Source organism: Diuraphis noxia, unplaced genomic scaffold (genome assembly GCF_037042655.1).
Source record: "Diuraphis noxia isolate RWA-SAM2 unplaced genomic scaffold, SU_Dnox_SAM2 contig0005, whole genome shotgun sequence".
Classification (NCBI taxonomy): Eukaryota; Metazoa; Arthropoda; class Insecta; order Hemiptera; family Aphididae; genus Diuraphis; species Diuraphis noxia.
The window spans coordinates 4395531-4418040 of NW_028301715.1; the positions used below are offsets into that span (position 1 = coordinate 4395531).

General features: G+C 31.9%; 2 protein-coding genes across 2 annotated transcripts; both read left to right on the top strand.

Annotated features, from left to right (window-relative positions):
- Positions 1–1761: 1761 nt before the first annotated feature.
- LOC149054774 (uncharacterized) lies at positions 1762–2717 on the top strand. Its single transcript, XM_089229835.1, has one exon. It carries the CDS (start codon positions 2284–2286, stop codon positions 2695–2697), a length of 414 nt encoding a protein of 137 aa, XP_089085961.1. The 5' UTR covers positions 1762–2283; the 3' UTR covers positions 2698–2717.
- A 13284-nt stretch (positions 2718–16001) lies between these two features.
- Positions 16002–18000, top strand: LOC149054775 (zinc finger MYM-type protein 1-like). Its single transcript, XM_089228956.1, has 6 exons — positions 16002–16150; positions 16227–16551; positions 16608–16860; positions 16932–17186; positions 17264–17532; positions 17623–18000. The coding sequence occupies exons 1-6, from the start codon at positions 16134–16136 to the stop codon at positions 17998–18000; spliced, it is 1497 nt and encodes a 498-aa protein (XP_089085082.1). The 5' UTR covers positions 16002–16133.
- The last annotated feature ends 4510 nt before the right edge of the window (positions 18001–22510 follow it).

The window sequence follows — 22510 nt, forward strand, 5'->3', positions numbered from 1 at the left end:
AAAAAAAAGAAAAGATATTAATATTTCATATTTAATTCTAGCTCTACTGATTAAAGTATAAAACTTGGTTTTTTTGTCTAACACAAATTTTATTTTTATAAATACAATCCCATGGTACAATAGGTACGCGATTAAAGATTGAATAGCTTGACGGAGAAAGATAAACATAATTAATAAAAGTATGTCGGTCAATATAAAATCTAAGATAGAAATTAAAATGCATATTTTTGCATATTTTGGTAAATAATATGCATATTTTACAATTTTTTATTGCATACAAATCCTAGCCCTGGTCATGAGTCATGACAATAATCGTAATTTGTAAAGAAATCCATCCACTGTCGTAATCCTACTATTACGAATAGAATAATAATTAAACTAGGCAGTTCAAAAATTATTATGATAAAGAAATTATTTAAGATCTAATCATTGGCTAACATATATTGAAGAGTACATTAACTTGAATTTAATTTATATAATATTGTACAAATTTTATCTTGCCAATACTTTTTACCACGACAGAAATATAATTTGAAAAAATGCCAAAAGAAAACTAAAATATACAATGCTCAGCACATGAAATTTTGGCCTTGCCAATTAAGAAATTATATCTTCATGGATAACCTGTTTTTGTACAGCCTTTTATTTGATTTGGAAAAATAATGACGTTATTCTGATAGGGAGGTGCCTTAAGTAATAACCACCAAAGAATGTTACAATACAATGAATATTTTCACAATGTTAGTTATCTACCTCTCAAAAAAAAAAAGTTAATTATGTAGGTAAGTACGAGTAAAAGGTAAATGTATACCACACAGATTAAATGATTATCATAGTAAAGATATTATTATTTAAAATCTCATCTATTCACTATTAACTGATATTTAGTTGTATAACTTAAAATATATTTAAATAATGTATATATATATATATTATATATATTATACAGGGTGTCTCACAAAGATCTGACATGTGGAATAACTTTTGTTGTACTCAATATTTAAAATTTTTTTTCCTATGCTATATTATTAGTATAATTTTTATTTTTAAATACTGAAAAAAACATAAAAGTGATAAAAAAAAGTTTTGGATAAATTCAAAATAGCCTATTTGTGAATCTGATTAAAAGAAAAATTTTGATGGTAAACAGATTTAATTAAGCCAATTAGCTTATTTTTTAGAATTTTTTTTTAAATTAAATATTTTTTGGCTAAATTAACTTGAAACATAATTTTTTTAATTAAGAATTTTGAAATTTTGATGACATGAGTTTATTTCTTAAATTATTTACTTAACATATAATTTTAATAATTTTTGTCATACGTTTAATTAGCATATTTTTTTCTGATACGAATTCGGAATAATTTATATACGCTTTTAGAATTATCCAAACGTCTTCTTATTCTCCTGTAATCGTTTAAGGATAGAAAATATTTCTCATTCGAATCATTTATAACTAAAAGTTTAATTTAACATTAAAGCAAATTAACATAATTAAAAAAAATATTATCTTCCCATTATATTTTTGGAATTAAGAATAATATTCCATAGAATTTCTTCAGAAATTTCCAAAAATAATCTAGCTCTTCCTTAAATTTTAATTTATTCTCGCAATGTTTCTCATAATTAAAAGCATTGTTAAAATACAAATCATAAAGTCAACATATTTACAAAATAAAATTGAATAAAATATATATATATATGAAATAAAATAAATGATTACGTACCTGAACCAAGACTCCCTAAAAAATAAAATAATAATTGTAATTATCTTTATATATATAATTCTACTGTACGTGTGCTTGTAACTGAACTTCTCCAAAACGGCTGGACCAATTTTGCTAATTCCTTTTTTGTTGTGTTCGTAATTGACAGGAGAAGGTTCGTATAAATGAAAATTTCTAAAATTCGATCTCTAAAGGGTGGCTCACACAGGGATTTTTTTAACCAACGAAATTTTTTTTTTTTTTCATAGAGTTGCCGTTGGTTAATAAATAACATATTTTATAAAATGAATCGTTATCAATAAAGAATTTTGTAAGTAGTTTAGTACAGCAACGCGTACATAAAACAATATAGAAAGGAGTTTCTTCAAAGGAAGAAAATATTGGTCGACGGACTCAGAATTCACAATTAGTCCATAACTATCGGTTAAATAGATCGGCGGAAGATCAATAAATTGACGGACAATGAAAATGTAAGAAACCAGACTGTTATCACACGTGCTAATGAAAGTCAAGAGCAACGCAAAGAACGCCGTCGGCTAATACATGTAGACAAAGAATGGCCCGTCAACGAGTCACCGTCACATTCAGAACACGTGAACAACAGCGTTTGGAAGTGTATGGCACATTGGCACGTGCATCACTTTCACTTCTTCGTCTTGCGTTTGAATATGAGTCGGACATCGACTATTCGTCACATTCACAAATTGTAATCGGTGATATGAACAAACAATGCCAACACTGCCATGCACTCAAATACAAAAGTGAATCGGCCGGTTTCTGCTGCGCCTCTGGAAAAGTTGTATTGCCACCATTGAATTCGCCGCCAGAATCATTGAAAGCACTATTGGCTGGAGCTACATATCAATCTAAATTGTATTTGCGGAAAAATTGCAAATTTAATTCGTGCTTTCAAATGACATCATTTGGAGCAACAAAAATCGTTCAGAATGAGGATGGTCGCAATTTTTAATCAACGTTTAAAATTCAGGACCAAGTGTATCATCAAATTGGTTCTTTAAAGCCGATGCCTGACAAGATTTTTGCAAAATATCTGCTTTATGCGTGGTGAGAGGAGCAGCAAATAAACGCGCGCTGCCAGTACAACCATATCGAACAGACGGAGGAGCGAGATATTGTAGGTATTTTAGCACCGTTTTTACAGAATCACAACCAGTTGGTCCAGTTGTTAAATACCGTTTCAAACGAATCTAGGACAAAATATCCAAATTTATTCGTTTTTACGTAAATTAATAGATTGCTTTCTAATAAAATTAACTCAAATATCAAATTATTTAATTATAAAAATATACCTAATATATAATAATTATATAAATATACTTAATATATTATATAATTAAATATATATATAACTTTTAAATTTTTAGAAAATAGTGTAGTTAGTCATTTTTTTAGCAAATTATTCCTGTATTCATAAAAACAAATTGTTTTACATTTTATTTTATATTATTTGACTATTTGACTAATCTTTGTGCAGGATATTTTGTGATATTATTATACTACTAACGTAATTTATATATTTAGGAGTTAATTTTATTAGACAGTAATTCTATTCGATTGGTAGTTCTACGCCTCAAGCACGAAAGAAAATAACAATACAAGCTTCAGAAACAATCAAACAGGGTGATGCCTTATTGTGAACCTTCAGAGAACGTCAAGCCTGATTCCATTCATCTAAAAACATTTGAGCAACGAGATACAAGATTGGAAACCGATATGAAATATATGAGTGTACATCTACAAAATGATGCATCAGCCGATTTCACAAAAAAATTGCTGTCAATGAATTAACACAATGCATCTCATTCCCAGTTAATTTCTGTAAAATAACAGCAATAACCAATGAGTTGATTGACAAAGTATTCCCAAATCTACCACAAAATTACGGAAATCGTCGGTGGATCATTGCACGTGCTATATTGGTGTAAATATTTACAATCAATAACACCATTCTAAACAAAATTCCAGGGAACACGATAACGCATCAGTCCATCGATACCGTAAGAAATCAAGACGAAGTTATCAATTTTGTTCTAACATTGAAATTTGGCTTGACCATCATTCTTTTACGAAACATCAATCCTCCACGACTATGCGACGGTACCAGGTTTTCAGTGAAAAAGTTGTTAAACAACGTTACCGAAGCTAAAATTTTAAAAGGAAATTTTAAAGACGAAGATGTACTGTTTCCACTCATCCCAATGATTCCAACAGATATATGCCTTTTGAATTCAAGCTTTGGAGTTTCCAGCGCGACTCGCCTTTGCAATGACCGTTAAAAAAGCACAAGGACAATCGCTACAAGTGTATGGAATAAATTTGGAAAATCCATGCTTCTCACAGGTACAGCTGTATGTGGTATACTCATGCGTCGGAAAGCCTTCTGATTTATTTGTGTACGCACCAGAAGGAAGAACAAAAAATATTGTGTGTCCAAATATCATTCGATTGAATACTTGAATTGTCAGACTTTTCTTGATAAAATGAATTAAATTACATAATAATAAACTAAATTGATTATCAGTGTAAATTATTACTTAGTATATTTTACCATTATCTATTTATATGTATAGAAAAAAAACTGCAAGCATGATCACAAGTAACGAATTTAACACACAGCTTGAGACATTTAAGAGGTTCCTAGGCTTTTTAACAGGCTATAAAGTACACGGTTACAGCTAGTTAACTATAAAATGCTTTTAAATTTTCTGATTTCGAAAAATATTACTTATATTTTTACCGATACAGAAAAATATAATCGAAAAAAAGTTTGAAAAAAATACCAAATTTTGATAAACAAATATTAATATATAAGGTATTAAACTATTCAAGTCTAAAAGGTAACTGTAATTAAATCATGCGTATGGTTACAAATTGTTTTCAAACGAGTGGTAGTTTTATACCTAAACAAGTTCTCTTTTTGGTATTGGTGCGCAAACTAGTACACCCGATTTAAGTTCCCCGCACATATTGAAGTTAAAAACGTTAGATCATCCTTACATTTTCATTTATTCTCGCATATATTTCTTATAATTAAAAAATTGTAAGAATAAAAACCATGAAGTATTTTACAAAATAAAAATAATTACGTACCAGACAAAGCTTTTATTGAAAAAAATTTTTATTATTATTATTTATAAAATATTTTTAAATTCCACGATTTCGAAAAATCTTTCTTATATTTTTTCCGAAACAGAAAAATACAATTGAAAACAATTTGAAAAAATGCAAAAAGAATATTAAAAATACAATGCCTAACACGTGAATTACTGGCCATGCCAATTTATTTATTATGTACTCTTGGATAACTATGTTAAGCATTTTACTTGTGTAGGAAAATTTATGACGTTATTCTGACAAGGAGGTATCTCAAGTATAATAACCACAAAAGAATGTTACCGCCTTACCGGGAACATAGAACATTTTCATAATATTCCTCTACCTCTCACAAAAACCCCATATAAAAATATACAATTACTAATAAAAGGTAAATTTATACTAGGTTGATTAAATAATTATTATAATGAAGACATTTTGGAAATGTTTTTTGGAAACTTCCCAAAATATTTCAATAGCTTTCCTTTCCCCCACCAATATAATACAAGACACATTTAGTTTCTTGAGTTTATAAAATCTTACCAATACTTTTACCGAAATAAAATAATGTTGATAAAAATCATTTAGAAAAGTTAAAACCATTAAATATATAAGTTGGGCATAAAACGTAACTTGCTAATCAATACATTATGTCATCTGGGATTAACTGTTTTTTTTACGCTGTATACTTAAGGTAGAAAAACTATGAAGTTCCCTCACAATTTCAATCATTAATGTGCGTATGTTTGAAAATAACCAAACGATATTCAATCAACGCTATTATAAACCAATCATAACACATAATTTACCAGATTGCTGACTTAATCTGTCGATAACTTAAGCTTGCGCTAACACCACTTACTTAAAATATTTTTGTATTCAATATAAATATAAAAATTCTAACATCATTCTAACACTATTCATATTTTATGAACAGTTATTATACCTATGTGTGATATTGAAAATATAGACACTAGATTATTACTTTTATACAGTATATTTTAAAATTAATTTTAATTTTTAATACACACAAATGTTACATACGTGATAAAAATTTCAAATATCTGAGTGCAAGATCTGTAAAAATAAACTACATTGTGACAAATTATAATTGTTTTTGGTATATCTTAAAATCTATACATTTTACATCATATATGTCACTGGTACGTGTAGTTTCGGGTATTACGGAATATTGGTTCCCGATAAAAATTATTTATCATTATACAAATGTTCGAATACAATCCATATGTAGAAATCGATTTTCATCTGACATTTTATTGGTTTTATGTCTTGGAAAGAATAAATATTATATTATATCTAATAGACTGGTGAAAATGGAAAGTTTATGTGTGAAAATAATGAATAATTGAATGAAAGTCAAATTGCAACTTAATTTTTTTTAAATGTGTGTTGTAAATTCATACCACATTAAAAAAAATAAATAAAAAATATTCTTTATTCCAAACAACCGATTTGTTATGATAACATATTATTGTTGATGCCATTATTTTATTATTATTATTAGCATTAATAAACAATAAATACGTAACTAAGCAAATAGCGTATTATGCATATTAACTAACTATTAATTCCAATACTTTTGACCATATTCATTTATTTAAACTATTATAACGGGCATTAATCATTGAATTCAAATACAACTACTGTACAGCAGAGCGTTACCCATTTGTTTATCTTTTTTTTTTTTTTATTATTCAAAATCTTATAATATAACTTTATTGTTTGTACGATGTTTTCTTTACTCGAATGTCTATTAATTAACTTTTAGTTTTCAATTATTTTTTGGTTTTCAATAAATTTAAAATATTTAAATGAATTATTCTCTATAGATTTTTAATAGCATGTTTTTAATAATTTTTCATGTAGCAAATTCAGCAAAATCATTATAAATAAATCTTACACAAAATTAAAACCTAATATAGTATCGATAACTACGTACTTTGTAATAAAATACCTAAAAACAGAAATAAAATAATATTTCGTTATTTATGGGACATTATTAGTGGAACTACCATGAACGTGCAATGTAATCTTAGATACAGAATGATAGAAATAAACGCTTTTAAAATATTAAGTTAATTATAATTATTTGAAATCGATAAAATGTTGATCGCTACTAAATTTGAAAATGTTGATTTATTTTTAAAGTTTATGAACACAGAGTAACCATATTACACAAAAAGAAATAGATAATAATAGTTATACATATTCGGGATAATAAGCACTAATTAAACGGATTCATACATGTAACGATACTTGGCGAGAAATTAAAAATTTAAAAAAAGGTGGTCATTACAAAAGCTATGAGAATCCCATAAATTGAATTTTCAAAATTAAACACATAAATAAAAATTTCACGTACGCGGTGTATCTAGAAATAAATTATAACAAACATAATATTTAGTAAATTATATTATACTTATAATAATTCACATTTCACAGTACCTGCTTGTAAAAAATATACTAATGCTCTTATTCTACAAACATTTAATTACGTGCAAATTTATACGATCTATCGATGAGAATCAATCGTTAGCAAGATTTCAGAACATTTAATATAAAATTATTCATTAGTTATTATAGCAATTAAAAAAATAAAGTTAAAATTCCTAGTGCATGATATTATATTTTTCTATCACTCATAATAGATTAGTAGATGAATAACGAAGCCCATAATTAATTATGCGTTTGAGTTAGGTAAGTAAGTATATGGAAGATACTTTGCATTTGACTAAAGTGTATGTCATTGTTTTCACCGACGAACTGATAAGTGTATAATACTAATTTATAATTGCAATTTGAATTATGTATTTTACGGTGGTAAGTCTATCAGTTTGGTAGATTATTAAGTTACCTATAATGATATCTACAAATGCAATAGATTATAGATTTGAAAACAAATATTTTGGTTTACAGAGTTATACTATAGGAGAAACAAAAATAACCTGAGCTCACAGTAGTGTGCTGGCCAAGTTCTTACAATATTAGTGTTTCTTTACACCAGGTTTATTGACCATCAAATCGCTACTTTCGTTCAAGACGGACTTTTACAATTTGGAATTTGAAACTTAAATCTTAAATCTTAAGTTTCAGTAGGTTAGGACTTAAAAAAAAATGAGCCCTTGATATTAAGCCTTTTCAATAAGGGAGAACATCAGTGTTTTAATTGTTGTTAGTGATTAATTAGTGCTGGATTTAAACGTTTCATCATTTTTAAGAGTGAGAGTAAAATTCGGCGCTTTGTTAAAGAAATGAGGGAGTCATAAATTTGATTTTTTAATACTTATGATAACATTTATCTATGTGAATTTCAGTAGGCGAATACGGGAAAATTTACACTGTATGACCTAGACACCTACCTTATAATGCAAAGATAACAATTTAAGAAAAGTATTTTTCATAAACTTAATGCTATAATACTTTCAGAAGACGTGTTACCCGCACGTGTTGTTTCCGTCTTACAAGTGCATAAATTTTACGCTCTGCAGCAGATCATGTTTAGCTCCGTTAGTTTAAAAATTATAGTAAATGGACCTCTTGTATAATTTAAAAGTAAAAGTACTATTTAGACTACCTCATAGGATTTTTTTTTTACTTTATTTTAATTTTGAAGCGAGTTATCAGTATTTTAAGATATACAAAAAATTTAAAATTTCAAAATATATTATAACTCGCTTCAAAATTATAGTAAAGAGCCCATGAGGGAGTCTAAATAATAATCTTACCTTTAAATTTTATAAGAGGTCAATTTACTCTATTTTTAAATTAACGGAGCTACGGAGCTAAAAGTGATTTGCTGATCATAAAATTGTCAATATAAAGCACTTGTAAGACGGAGAATACACATGTGGTATAACATCTTCTTAAGAAGAATGGTTCTAAAAACAGGATTATAATCTTTTTTAAACTATTAGACGTAGTCCGCAAATAGTTATAGCAGCGTCGACGAAAACACACTAACAAATAGAATTCTGAAACAAGAAGTGACAATGAATCCGGCGAAATGGCTTGTGAAATTTGACCTCGTTAAGATACAAAACTATATCAAACCCCCGCTTGAAAAACATTGGATAGAAAAATAAAAAATATAAATATAATATAAAAATTAATATTATAATTGAAGTTTCGTAATTTTCAAAGACATCAGGTGAAAAAAAAATCTATAATATTGTGGAATATTATTGAATATAATAAGGGAATATATGGATTATAAAAACGGTCGAAAAAACGCCGAATAAATGACTCTAATCATAATATAGCATTATATATATTTTTATGTATCCTTCAATACTTCACATAAAAAAAAAAAATGAAAAATAATATTTCGTTATTCATGTGATATTTTCAATGGACATAATTAGGGCTCTATATTGTATATGATGTATATTCTATATGTATGCTCCTCATAAGAGACATCGGGCTGTTACCGAGTCAAATTATGATAAAATATTATCATTTTTATATGTTATCAAAATACGAATTTAGAACATATTATTTTGTTATTACTTATTTTACGAATTATGTTATTGTTACTTGTTACAGTTATTGGATATTTAATTTATAATTTATAGTTAATTTTTTGAAATTTAAATATACAATATTATATAATAACATTTTATATTATTAGTTTTTATACTAATTATGACTGCGTAAGAATTCAATGTCCATCACAGAAGACAATCTAATATCTCATTACGATATAACTAAATAAACATTCTTTCGTAAATGTTTTAAATCTTCGTCTGAAAGGGTTAAGAAACTATGAAAAAATAGAATTATGAAGATCAATAAAAAAAAAAAAATAATTCATACCATTAGCTGAAAAATAAGAAAAGAATATTAATAATAATCATAAAATTTGTCTAAAATTGATTAATAATAGACCGAGGAAGAAAAGAAGTACTGTCAAATTGTAAAATTGTACAAATAACTGTCGTAATAGATTTATTTTAAAGTTAATTATTTATAGTATATTATATGTATATATATATATAAAACGTCGTTTTGTTATATACGTTATTGTTTTATACATATATGTATGATAATATCCCTTTCAGTCCCTATGACCTCCACAGAGGACATTATTTTGAGTTAATTCTGATAAGGTTACAAATCGGTTATAATAAATAAATAATATTTATTCACCATGCCAATAATGTAAAGAATACAAAAAACATAATATTTATAATGTGAGTCTTATAATGTATATTTTATAGTAAGAAAATATGTCTCTGAAAAATGTTGTCATCATTTTTGAAAAAATAGATAACAGAAATATTTTTTTCTATAAGATGAATTTGTTTTACAAATTTGAAATTTTTTCTTTGATAAGATAACATCATACCTAGTCAATATGTACGAATGACCATTATTCTACCAAAACTAGTATCAGTGATGTTATAACAGTAATTGTTATGTATGCCCCTCATAAGTCGAGACATCGGGCTGTTACGGAGTCAAATTATGATAAAATATTATCATTTTTATATGTTATCAAAATACGAATTTAAAACATATTATTTTGTTATTACTTATTAGTTATTTTACGAATTATGTTTTTGTTACTTGCTACAGTTGAATGTATTTTACCACGTAGATAGAACCTATTGAATGTAACTTATAAAACTATTGTTGATAACAATTTTGAGAAAGGAAAATATAAAATATCCCCCCCCCCCCCGAAAATTGATCCTGGATACGTGCTTGGATAGAACCATTGATTTTAGAATAGTCTATTCTATAAACAATGATAGAATTTATGGGTGGTAATTTATTATATTATTGTTACAAAATGGTTATATTTAATTAACTATAAACATGCACAAAATAATATTACACAAATACTATATATAGACAACGCTAATATTATCATTTATACCGCATAATTGTTATTTGTATTCAGATCACTGAATTAGTGTCACATTATGGAAGGAGGAAATAACAAATAATCGTTAATACTGTTAATAGTCACATTGTGTCATAAAATTAAAATCAAAATTAAGAGTGATAAATTGTAACGAGACAGAAACCATATCCCACGTCACTTTCGCCATCTGTTATCTCGTTACTACATCGCCGCAATACCAGTACAAAGTAAAGACATGCGTGTCGCACTCTGGTAGTAGGTACAGAAAACCACGAAGACCAAACCATACATAATATATAATATCATCACAGTCTATGGACCAAACGTACCGCACCTAGTGCCAGCACGTTGCCATATAGGGCGCGCATGGGGGCATGGGGCATATGCATTCAACGGTGCGCCACCCGCTTGTAGCCCCAGTCATGAGAAGTCATGACAAGACAACCAGGGTGATATCATTAATTCATAGAGAAGCAGCAAAGAGTAAAAAATCAAATAGGAAACATCAAACCACCACGAAGAGCAACCTAGCAAAAATTAGGCCATTTCGTAAATGAACTTTAGACATTCTCCCTTTGTCGTAAGCTGCAGAGGTCTGAGCTGGACGGTAGGTCGTACACAGGAGGACTAAAATTGCAAATACATCCGGCCGCGCATTGTCTAACTCTGATCAGGCGGTATTCACAAAATCGTTATATTTAGCAGTGCTGAGACAATTCCCCATCTCAGAGCCACGAAGATAGGCCTAAGTGATCAACCCACATCCGGCTATGAATGGAGGCCAGTAGATGCCAACCATAATATATTCCATTCGATTGTGTTAATTCATGAGTTAAGTGAAAGTTGTCAGTCGTTGCGGGGAGAACTCGAAGAAATCACCACACCAGTTCACTGTCCTCATCAGTCGTTTGCCGGGAGAACGTAGCGAAGGTCCCGTGCACCTAACTAATATTAGCATCGCAAATATGTTGTGATACCAAATGTTTATTACCGGTATACCTAGTACATTTTGTACCAATACTCTTATTTCATAAATAATGTACAAATTATTCCAGTTTGTAACAATTTGTTTTTGTAGGATGTGTTGGACGTTGGTGATGATATTGACCCCAACTCTGCTACAGAACATTTCCCTGAAGGAAACCTATTGGAGTTCAATTTTTAAAAAAATTACCGAAAACGAAATCAGAGATTATGAATTAAAGTATAAAGGTATAACTTATTGTTATTTTAAATGTCATTAAATTTTTAAGGTTCTGATGATGAAAAAAGAGATCTTAAAAAAGGTTATTTAGCAGGGAAAGGAGATATGGAATTTATTATAAACATGGTTACATTTAGTTCTGTGTATGAGGAAGATCGTCTTCGAGAGGTCTACTTGTCAGTACTAGTACTAGTCACCCTCCAACCGACGTATTATAAGCACCACATTCACGCGAATGGCGAGAAGCCGGAATAATAAGCGACTCTACTTCGCCCTATGCCAGCCCGGTACTTTTGGTTAATAAGTCCTCTGGCGAAAAACGGTTGTGTGTGGATTACCGATGCCTTAACCAACAGACCGTAAATCAGCCGTATCCGATGCCTGACGTCGACTCGCAACTCGGAGTCCTATCGCACGGTGTAATATTTACGACATTAGATCTATCCAACGGATTTCTACAGATACCACTCACCCCCGAAGCCAAAAATAAGACCGCGTTCGTTACTGAAGAAGCGACGGTGAAATTCGAGTGCATGCCCTTTGGACTTAAAGGTGCACCGGGAACTTTCCAGAAGCTGATGAGTATTGTGTTGAAGGACCTGAAAAACGAAGGCGTCGTGAGTACGTATTTAGACGATATTATATTACCGTCGAAAAGCTGGGACCTCATGATGCTCGACCTACGCCGAGTGTTAAGCGCACTATACGCGCCACCAAACTTACGATCGAACCGTCGTAGTGCACGTTCGGTGCCCGCGAATTGGATTATTTGGGTTTCCGTATATCCGACGGTACGGTTAAACCAGGTCGCAAGGTGCTCGCGATCGCTAAGTTTCCGCGTCCGCGCGACGCGCACGAAGTTCGACGCTTTTTGGGTCTCGCCGGCTATTTTAGGCGCTTTATAGTCAAATACGCGCAGATCGCCGCCCCGTTAACGCGTCTAACGGGTGAAGACGTATCGTTCGTGTGGTCAGAGTCGCAAGAGAACGCCTTCACCGCGTTACGCGAAATTCTATGCAACGAGCCAGTCGTACGCATGTACGACCCGGAAGCCGCTGTTACGCAAGTATACACGGATGCGAGCAGCCTAGCCTTATCGGGGATATTGCTATAAAGTGAAACGCCTACAGATCTACATATAGTATACGCCGTGAGTAAAATGAAGACATCTGCGGAATCGAAGTACCAATCGTCACGTCTCGAATTACTCGCGATTATTTGGACATTAAACCGATTACGTCCGTTCCTTTTGGGAATTAAATTCACCGTAATTATCGACTGCCAAGCTTTAGTGTACCTAAACTTGCACAAAACAGTAAAACCACAAATCGCGCGTTGATTCGAAGTGCTACACGAATACGATTTCGAAATTAAATATCGTCCGGCTACGAGAATGGCTCACGCCGACGCTTTAAGTCGAGCGGTCGACGACGAAACCGACGACGCGGACTCCGTAGACAAACAGCTGACGGAACGGCTGGAAGTGTGTGTTACATTGACGAAAGAGGAACGCGTCCGATTTATGCAACGAGCTGACGAACATACGAGCAAGTTGATCGCGTTACTCGAATGTAAGAACGACTTAACCAAACAAGAAAAGAGCGAGCTATCGTCGGGAGTATTGTACCGCGTATATGAAAGGCACCCGTTACTCGTAATCCCGAAAACAATGCGGAAAGGTATCGTGATCGAAGCTCACGACCACGGAGGTCACTTTGGACTCGAACGGACCATCGCACGGATTACCGCCGATTACTGGTTCTCGCGTTTACGACGTTACGTGCGTCAACACATTAACATGTGTCTCAACTGCCTGGTGCACAAGCGACCGTCGGGCAAGAGGCCGGGCCTATTGAACCAGATCCCGCCGGGAAAACTACCGTTCCAGGTCATACACGTCGATCACCTGGGGCCGTTTGAGACGTCGACATCGAACAACAAATAATATCTGTTAGTTATTGCCGACAACCTCACGAAATACGTACAACTGTTTCCGTGCGCGAGAATATAGTACACGAACAAATGAAAATGAAGGATCAATACGACCGTAAACATTTCGACGGCATTCGAAGTCGGGGAGGTCGATGTCATGATGAGACAGCCTACGGCAGCCCAAACATCGAAATCGCAGGCCAAGTACCGCGAAAAGCCACTGCAAGTAATTAAAGTACTTCCAAGCGACACATATCGCGTCGCCGAGCTCGGATCCGACGGACACGAGATTTACGCCACCACCGCTCATGTCGCGCAATTAAAAAGTCCTGGCCTATTGTACGAGAAGCCGACGATGAATGTAACGAAGAAGCCGATGATGAATGCTACGACGAAGTCGTCGACGAGAGCAACGACAAGGTTCGGCCCGGCGCTATACCAATAGAGAACAACGGGACCCGACCGTGACGACGCCGATGCCCGCCACCGTGGAAACCGTTCGACACCGTCAATCAGCCAGGAAACGACAGGTACCCGCGCGGCTTGACGATTACGAGCTCGGTCGGCCATAACCATGTTTTCTTTCGAGTTTATACATATAATATATTCCTTTAACTTCAAATGTATTAATTATTTTATTATACTACGATTTGTTAAATGTTTTTTTTAGTCTCGCCGTCAATGACGACGTGGACATAGGCGGACATCGGGGGGGGGGGGCTTAGCCCCCCAAATATTTTAATAGACCCCCCAAAATCGAAACTTCATTCGAAATTTTATTATTGCTATAATGCTATTATTTGTTTTAATAATTATCTGTTAATTTTTTTTTGAAAATTAACTGGCGGGGTCATGACTGATCTGATGATAGAAACGGTCTCTCGGTGCCGTGCTGACATAATAATAATAATAATAATAATTTTGTTTTCAACGTTTTTGTGGTTATGTGCTTATGGGCGTTATGGAGGTTATTACTAACGTAAATATATCTTAGTCTTTGCCTCGTGGTTATTACGATTAAGTGTTGAATACAAATTTTAAAAGCCAAATAATTAAATTCCTAATTGCTATATAAGTTCCCTGTTCGGTTGAAAGGTTTTGTGTTTTAAATTTTGAACATGGCAAATTTTTTTAATATTTTTAATGTGAAAAAAGAACAAACAAAAAATGCAAATAATACTGAAATAAACCTCGATCAAAATTACGACTTAGTTAACTTAAAAAAAGTTAATAACGAAACCAGTGATCTAGGAAACATATTAAGTGGACCAGCGCGTCCAATTTTGAAGGTAAATATTGCTTTTTGTTACCTATAAAACATCAAAATCAATAGGTATTTGAATTTAAAAATAATATATGCTTATGCTGACAATAATAATTGTATTGTTATGTTATTTCGTCATTTCAGTCATATCCTATGACTAAATTTGGAACACAAAATCGATGCTTTAATGCATCACATTATAATCAACATGAATGGTTAGAATATAGTGTTTCTAAAGATGCAATTTATTGCTTTGCTTGCCGTAATTATAGTGGTGGCTCTAATGATAATTGCATAGATAGTTTTACTCAGACTGGTTTCAAAAACTGGAAGAAGGTAAGCTATTTTTTTTTAAATTTATATATCTGGTATAATATATATTTATATCATTTATTGTAAATATTTGCTTCATTGCTTCTACTATAGCTAAGTGGTTCAAGGGGTGCTACAGGAAATAAATTAAGTAAGCTCTTTGCTCATTCTGAAACCAAACATCATCTCACTTGCATGGCAAAATGGACTGCACAAAAAAAAACTGAAATTACTGGAAGTGTTCTGACTCAAATATCTTCACAGCACAGCAAGCTTGTAGCAATGAATAGGAGTTATATGAAAACGTTGATTGATATATCATTGTTGCTAAGTCGCCAAGGAATTAGTTTTCGGGGTCATGATGAAACTGCTAATTCTTTAAATCAAGGTGCCTAAAACACTTAATTTATTACACTATAATAGTATTATATATTTATATTTTATATAACACAACTGTCATCATGTGTTATGTTTAAACTGTATAAAATTATACATTATACTTGATAAAATGTAGGAAATTTTAAAGAAATTTGTGATGTAATGGCAAAACATAATCCTGAATTCGCTGCTAAATATTGTGAAAAAACTAACTACTCAAGCCATAGAGTTCAGGATGAAATCATTGCGATTTGTTCAAAACATATTTGAGATAATATTGTTCAAGAAATTAAGAATGCTGGTTCATTTAGTATAATGTGCGACAAAGCAAGGTACGTTTTAATTTATAATTAAGCTATTTTTTTTTTTATTATTAACTATTTTTTCTTTCTGTTTATAATTTTATAGGTGTTTCAAAGAAGAGCAGATGTCTTTATGTGTACGATATTGTAAAGAATTTAATGTTATTGAAAGGTTTTTGGGATTTATTGACTGTTCTAATAAACAAGTTGCTGAAACATTAACACAATACATTTTTGAATATTTAAAAATGTGTGGTATAAATCTACAAACACCAATTGTAGCCCAATCATTTGATGGTGCTAGTGTTATGTCAGGACGGTTCAATGGAGTACAATCAAAAGTGAAAGAAAAGTACCCTTGTGCTATTTATACTCACTGTATGGCCCACAGAGTAAACCTAGTGGTTTTGGACATGTGTAAACTTGTTAAGGTATAATTTTTAGTTTAAATTTAATGGTTCTCTATTTACTATTTTTTTATCTATAGGAAACAAGAAGTGTTTTTAATACTTTAGAGGTACTGTATGTGCATTTTTCGAAGCCTAGCATTAATAAAAAATATAATGAAATACAAACAAGTTTGGGAATACAAAAATTAGCAATCATAAAGTTAAGTGACACCCGTTGGAACTGTAGGTACCGTAACTGTGAAGCTGTAAAAAAAAATTTTAAAGCAATAGTTCTAGCATTAGTGGAAGAAATTGAAGAAGAAAGTGACAGAGATGTGAATGAGGCAATAGGTATTTTTTTTAATTTTTAATTGCTAATTATTTTTATTTTATTAATTTTGTTAAATTTTATTTTTTCATAGGAATACTTTCAAGTATTAGAAAAGTAACATTTACAGTTCATATGTTCATATTACAAAAAGTTCTTTCTATAATTAATATCTTAACAAATAAACTACAAGAAAAGACAGCAACTCTTGGTAAAGCAAGCAATCTTATCGCAAGTATCATTGCTTCTTTTGAAAGTTTAAGAACATCTGTGGCCTTTTCTGAACATTGGGGAGAAATATCATTGTTTTTGAATGAACATAATATATTTATTGAAATTCCATCTCTAGGTAAATATTAAATATTTGATATATGTACAGATAATAAAATAAATTAATGTTTCAATATTATGCTTACTGTCATATAGAATCAAAAAGAAAAAGAATGGGGCCAAATACTTTAAAAAATTTTGTTGTCAATACATCTACTAGTGACCAATATATATCTAATGATAATACAAAACAGTCTACTGCAGAAGATTATTTCAGAACTAATTTTTTTTATACTGTCATGGATGTAGTTATTACAAATTTTAAAAAACAATTTTCACCAGAAAGTCTCATGATGGCTTCATCCATAGATTATTTTTTCAATCTGAATTTTAATGATAGTGTTCATTTTATTAACCATTATCTTGTAAATACCTAAAATTATACCATTCTATATTTCTATTGATTTATAAATGACAATATAACTATTAGTATATTATTTTATATTAATTTTTAGTCTTTAATGAATATATCCAAGGAATGTCTTAATTCAGAAATGACTGTGGCAAAAAATGTTGTAGTTCAAAATATTGGTTCTGATGTGAATATTGACATAACTAATGTTATAAGAGTTTTGTCAGAAAACCAAACAGTATTCCCTAATTTGCAAAAACTATTTACAATAGCATTAACGATACCAATCAGTTCAGCAACTTGCGAAAGAAGTTTCAGTGCAATGAAAAAAATAAAAACTTGGCTAAGGACATCGATGCTTCAAGATAGATTCAGCAACCTTTCTATACTATATATTGAAAAAGATATGTCCAAAAATATTAATAGCAATGATATTTTAAATTTCTTTGCTGATAAAAACAGATATTTGCTATTAAAATAAAATTAATTATTAATTATTTTTAAATATATGTTATTATTTTTTTTATTATTATAACAAACATTTATATTTGTATTAGTAATATTATATATTTTTGTATGGGAAGGGGGTGCGGGGGCGAAGCCCCTGCGAGTCACTTTACATTTGATTGTTATAGCCCCCCTAAAATTTTAACCAAATGTCCGCCTATGGACGTGGACTATCGCTTCGCGAATTGATTTATTAATACGTTTGTTTATATTTTTTTGTTTTGTAACGAGATATAAACGATGCACGTACGGCGATGTCTGCCCTGTATTGTTCGATGATTTATATTTTGTATTATTATTTTTTTTTCCCCACGTTATATAATTTTCATACCTCGCGCGAATTATGAACACACGATGGCAAGACGCGTGTTATATTGTTAAGGCGGTCCCACACAAATGGTGAACTGGCCAATATTTGTCACTGGTGATATATGACCAACATTGGTCTTTGCTCCTACACGACTGGTGTATATACTGGTGTATATTCAATGCCCAGCGCTGGTATACTTGTCATGGTAATTGTATATTCTCCCACATGGATTGTATGATATGTAAAATTCGCACGGCCAGTCACCATGTAGTGCCATGCCGTGTGGGAGCAAACGCCAAGTTGAATGTAAACATTGGTGGTCCTTTGACTTGTATCAGGTTTACCGACTGTTCGAGCGCCTCAGTCGATGTATAGCCAATACGTCTATGAACCGGTCGTGCCGTTTCCCCGCCCGTCTAGCATGCTGTCACCGATAAGTGAAAACGCACGTCCGTCGTAGACTCTGTGAAACGTTGACCTAGTTAGTTACCCAACGACCTTTGTCAACGTACGGTCCGTCGTTCTGTCGTTGCGCTGGCCGGCTTACGGTTAAGCGTTGCCTGTGCTTTTGTGATCGCGACTTGATTTGCCGTTCACGCGACGCGTGCCGCCATATCAGCGCCGTAATAATCGTATTATAAATATCCGTTGCCGTAACCTCCATAGGCTGTGTTTCGCCGCTCCGTTAATCGTATTATTGTCTTTGATACGGTGCCCGGTCGTCCGACATAGATTATATTCACGTGTTGTTCGTGCGACCTGTGGTGATATTGTTATACGGTCGCTGTTTGGAAAGCAGCTGTGAATCGCCGGTAATACGCGTGCGTTCGGTTATGATTAAACCGAACCCACACCGGTAGTCTCTGATATACGTCATCTTAGCCGCCGCACCCGATGATGAGTGCTACGTGTGGACCATGAACTAAGATATACAGGACTGGACACTGTTGGGTGGGCGGGTATGAGGGGTACGGTCAGTAAATGTTACGCCGCTCCTTTAAGTGGATCTGGCGCAATCTATGAGAATAACTTTGCAACCTAATTAAAACACAATTTGCATGCTATAAATACATATTTCAAAAATAAAACATAAATATGGTTATTTTAACACATTATAATATCATTCTATACTGTACATGCTTTAAGCATACTGTTTTAAATTGTGTATATCGTTATAACCTCCGTAAAAAATTTAAAAATGGTTAACAACTGTTCTGTGTTACTGTGTAAAAGTCGAAAGCACATTAAAAAGTACTCGATATTTCAAGCTCCGAAAACTAAAGATACTTCTGAAATATGGTCCAAAATTGTATTAACTAATAGAATGAATCAAGACTCACTCGAAGTAAGAATAAACAAATATACATTAATAATATTTTTACCTAATCATTTCATTTCTTTTAGTTATTTTTTGGAACTGTTCGCCAAGCTTCAGGTCCTAATGATCATCCTTCCACACCAACATTCATACAAATATACAAAATTCTATCTGTTTACTCTATACTTTATTCTATACTTCATGAAAATGATGGTTATATATTAATTTATTAATTTCTCATTTTAACATTTTAAATTAATTTAATTGAATAAAAATTTAAAAAATACTTATTTAATTTACAGATGTTTCTGAAAGATCAAAAAAAATTAAGGTATTAAAGGACTTACTTGATACATGTATTGAGAAAGGAAACATTGAAGTTGATTCAGTGTTTGATGATCATAATTATTACAAAGCTTCAGCAGTGGATTGTGTGGTCTATTATGTTTGTGGCTATATAACTAGGCAATTAGCTAAACGTTATAAGAGTGAAGAATGTACAACATATTTCAATAGTTCAACAAAAGCATCTGCAAATCCTGTAGCTGCACTAACAAAATTAATATAAAATCCAAAGGCTGGTTATTACATCCTAACCATAATTTATTTGAATTTATTAGATATATAGAAGATTTATTTACCCAGTACTGTAAATATGCTGATGTTTTTGAATTAACTGTCAACCACATGACTGAAAATAATAAACAGTTTTTGTTTCCATGCTCCCTGCATAAAACCGATGTTATGTCTGATATAATAACATATTACATTACAATGTGCATGCGGCAGTATTCAGTATTTCAAAATAGAGAGCAAAACAAATTAAGTTCAAAAAAAAAAAAATTGTCAAAACTAGTCAACACTTAATTGTAATTTTATTACTAAGTAATATTTTTAGTTTAAATGTATAATATATAAATACAGAATGATAAATATTTTAAATAATTTTCGCACCTTTTTTTATTTGGAGTTTATATATTTTATAACCAATTAACAAATGGTTAAAATTTAAAAGTTGAAACATCTATAACACTAGATCATAGTATTCATGGTAAATTAAGGAATAATATTATTCTTTATACAATGCACTAGATGTTAATGATATTCGTCGTTACTCGTTACTTAGTATTACTAAGTAATAACATTAATAAACCAATTCGTCACCAGATAGCGTAAGTTCCACTTAAAGGAGTGATGCGTAACATTGTCTGACCGGCTGATAAGGCTCTGTGTCCAGTCCTGTATATCTTAGTTCATGGTGTGGACTCAATCGTCAGTGGTCATAGTGTCGCCGTACCTGTTATCAATTCAGAGTTGGCAACCACCAAGTGATCACCAACGGTCGCAGGAGACGCGCGTAATTATTGTCATAATATCTTGTGTTGTATTATTCTTTATCATAATCCGGTGTTGATTATTATTATGATTACCTATTATTATTATCATATGTGTTGATAGTACTATTTATTATTTACTTATTGATTATTTTATGTTATTACTTATACCTTGTATTCCTATTGATTGGTACTGAGGCGCCGGTACCGAGTCACTAGAGAATGCTTATATTATTATTATTTCTTGTATATTTCATCAATAAATTATTGTATGTGCCTTGCCATACGTGCACGTTATATATCTCAGAGTATAGTTGATGAGGTCTTAGTCTGAAAATCCTAATATCACACTGGTCCTGGTATTCCTTTAAACTGTTGACTTTCGTTGATGTAGTCAATGAAGCCGACCACTAAATTCGTAGGAGCTTCTTGGCTAAACACCGACAATCCTCCGGTACGAGCCAGTAACCAACAATTGTACTTGTGAAGCCTCCCATACGACTGGCGTAATGTCACCAGTGACAAATGTTGGCCAAGTACTCCAGTCGTGTGGGACCGGCTTTACGCTTATTAGTTATTTGTTTTAAATACTTATTATTACGTCATGAATGCCATTTTATAGTTGTCAAAGGCCCGAGGTCGGACCTAACGTAGGAAGGCCGAATGTTAGCGATAATTTTTGTCGACCGCGCGGCGACACTGACGCGTGCCCTACCCGGCCGATTGTCGCAGTAGCGATCGTCCTGTTTTGCCGTTACCGACTTAACGTTGAGCACGAATGCACGATGTATGTGCTCATGGATGAACCGCCGTTTCCCTTTATTTTGTTACCTGTTATCAAATAACCCCCGGGCCCAGTGGCCGAACAATTTGTAACTTTTTTTCTTTTAAAATATTTATTTGTTCTTTAAAAATAGAAAGTTATAAAATATTATTAACTTATGTCTAGTTACTATAGTATACTATAGTATGCTTAACAGTTATCGCAACCCGTATCGCTAAGACACGCTATACAAGACGTCTATTGGTGTATTAGGTGTATTATATAGGTATAGTGACATTATCAAGAACAATTTATACATGCACAGAAAAATAATGGTAACAGTCGTTGCCAGATAAATTGAGCAGGGTTCGGCAGCGGCGGCGCGATAACGAAAGACCAGGGCCATAGGCTATTATAATATTATGTTTTACGCTTCGGCGACGTTCATGCGCTAATAAACCATAGTGATATTATAATCCCGTTGTTTCTTCATTTAATACTATTTAATTATTTAATCCTGACAAAACCTTCTATGAATTTGCTTTCTAACACTTATAACCTGTAGACAACATGATACATTTTTTGATAGTAAGTTAATTGATTGCAATTATTGTTAAATCTTTATCATTTGTAGCTTTATTATTCTGAAGCCGTAAGTTTTGCTTTTTGAAACTGTGATGGACCTCGAGATTTCTAGGCACCTAATCGTATCCTTCACTCGTCTTCGCATTGGTCATAGCTTACTTCCTCACCATTCTT

Excerpts from the sequence above, each read along its gene's own strand:
- LOC149054774 (XM_089229835.1), top strand. The coding sequence starts at position 2,284 with ATGGCCCGTCAACGAGTCACCGTCACATTCAGAACACGTGAACAACAG.
- LOC149054775 (XM_089228956.1), top strand. Across the intron at positions 17,187-17,263 it reads TATTGAAATTCCATCTCTAG|AATCAAAAAGAAAAAGAATG; the intron begins GTAAATATTAAA and ends ACTGTCATATAG. Across the intron at positions 17,533-17,622 it reads ATTTTATTAACCATTATCTT|TCTTTAATGAATATATCCAA; the intron begins GTAAATACCTAA and ends ATTAATTTTTAG.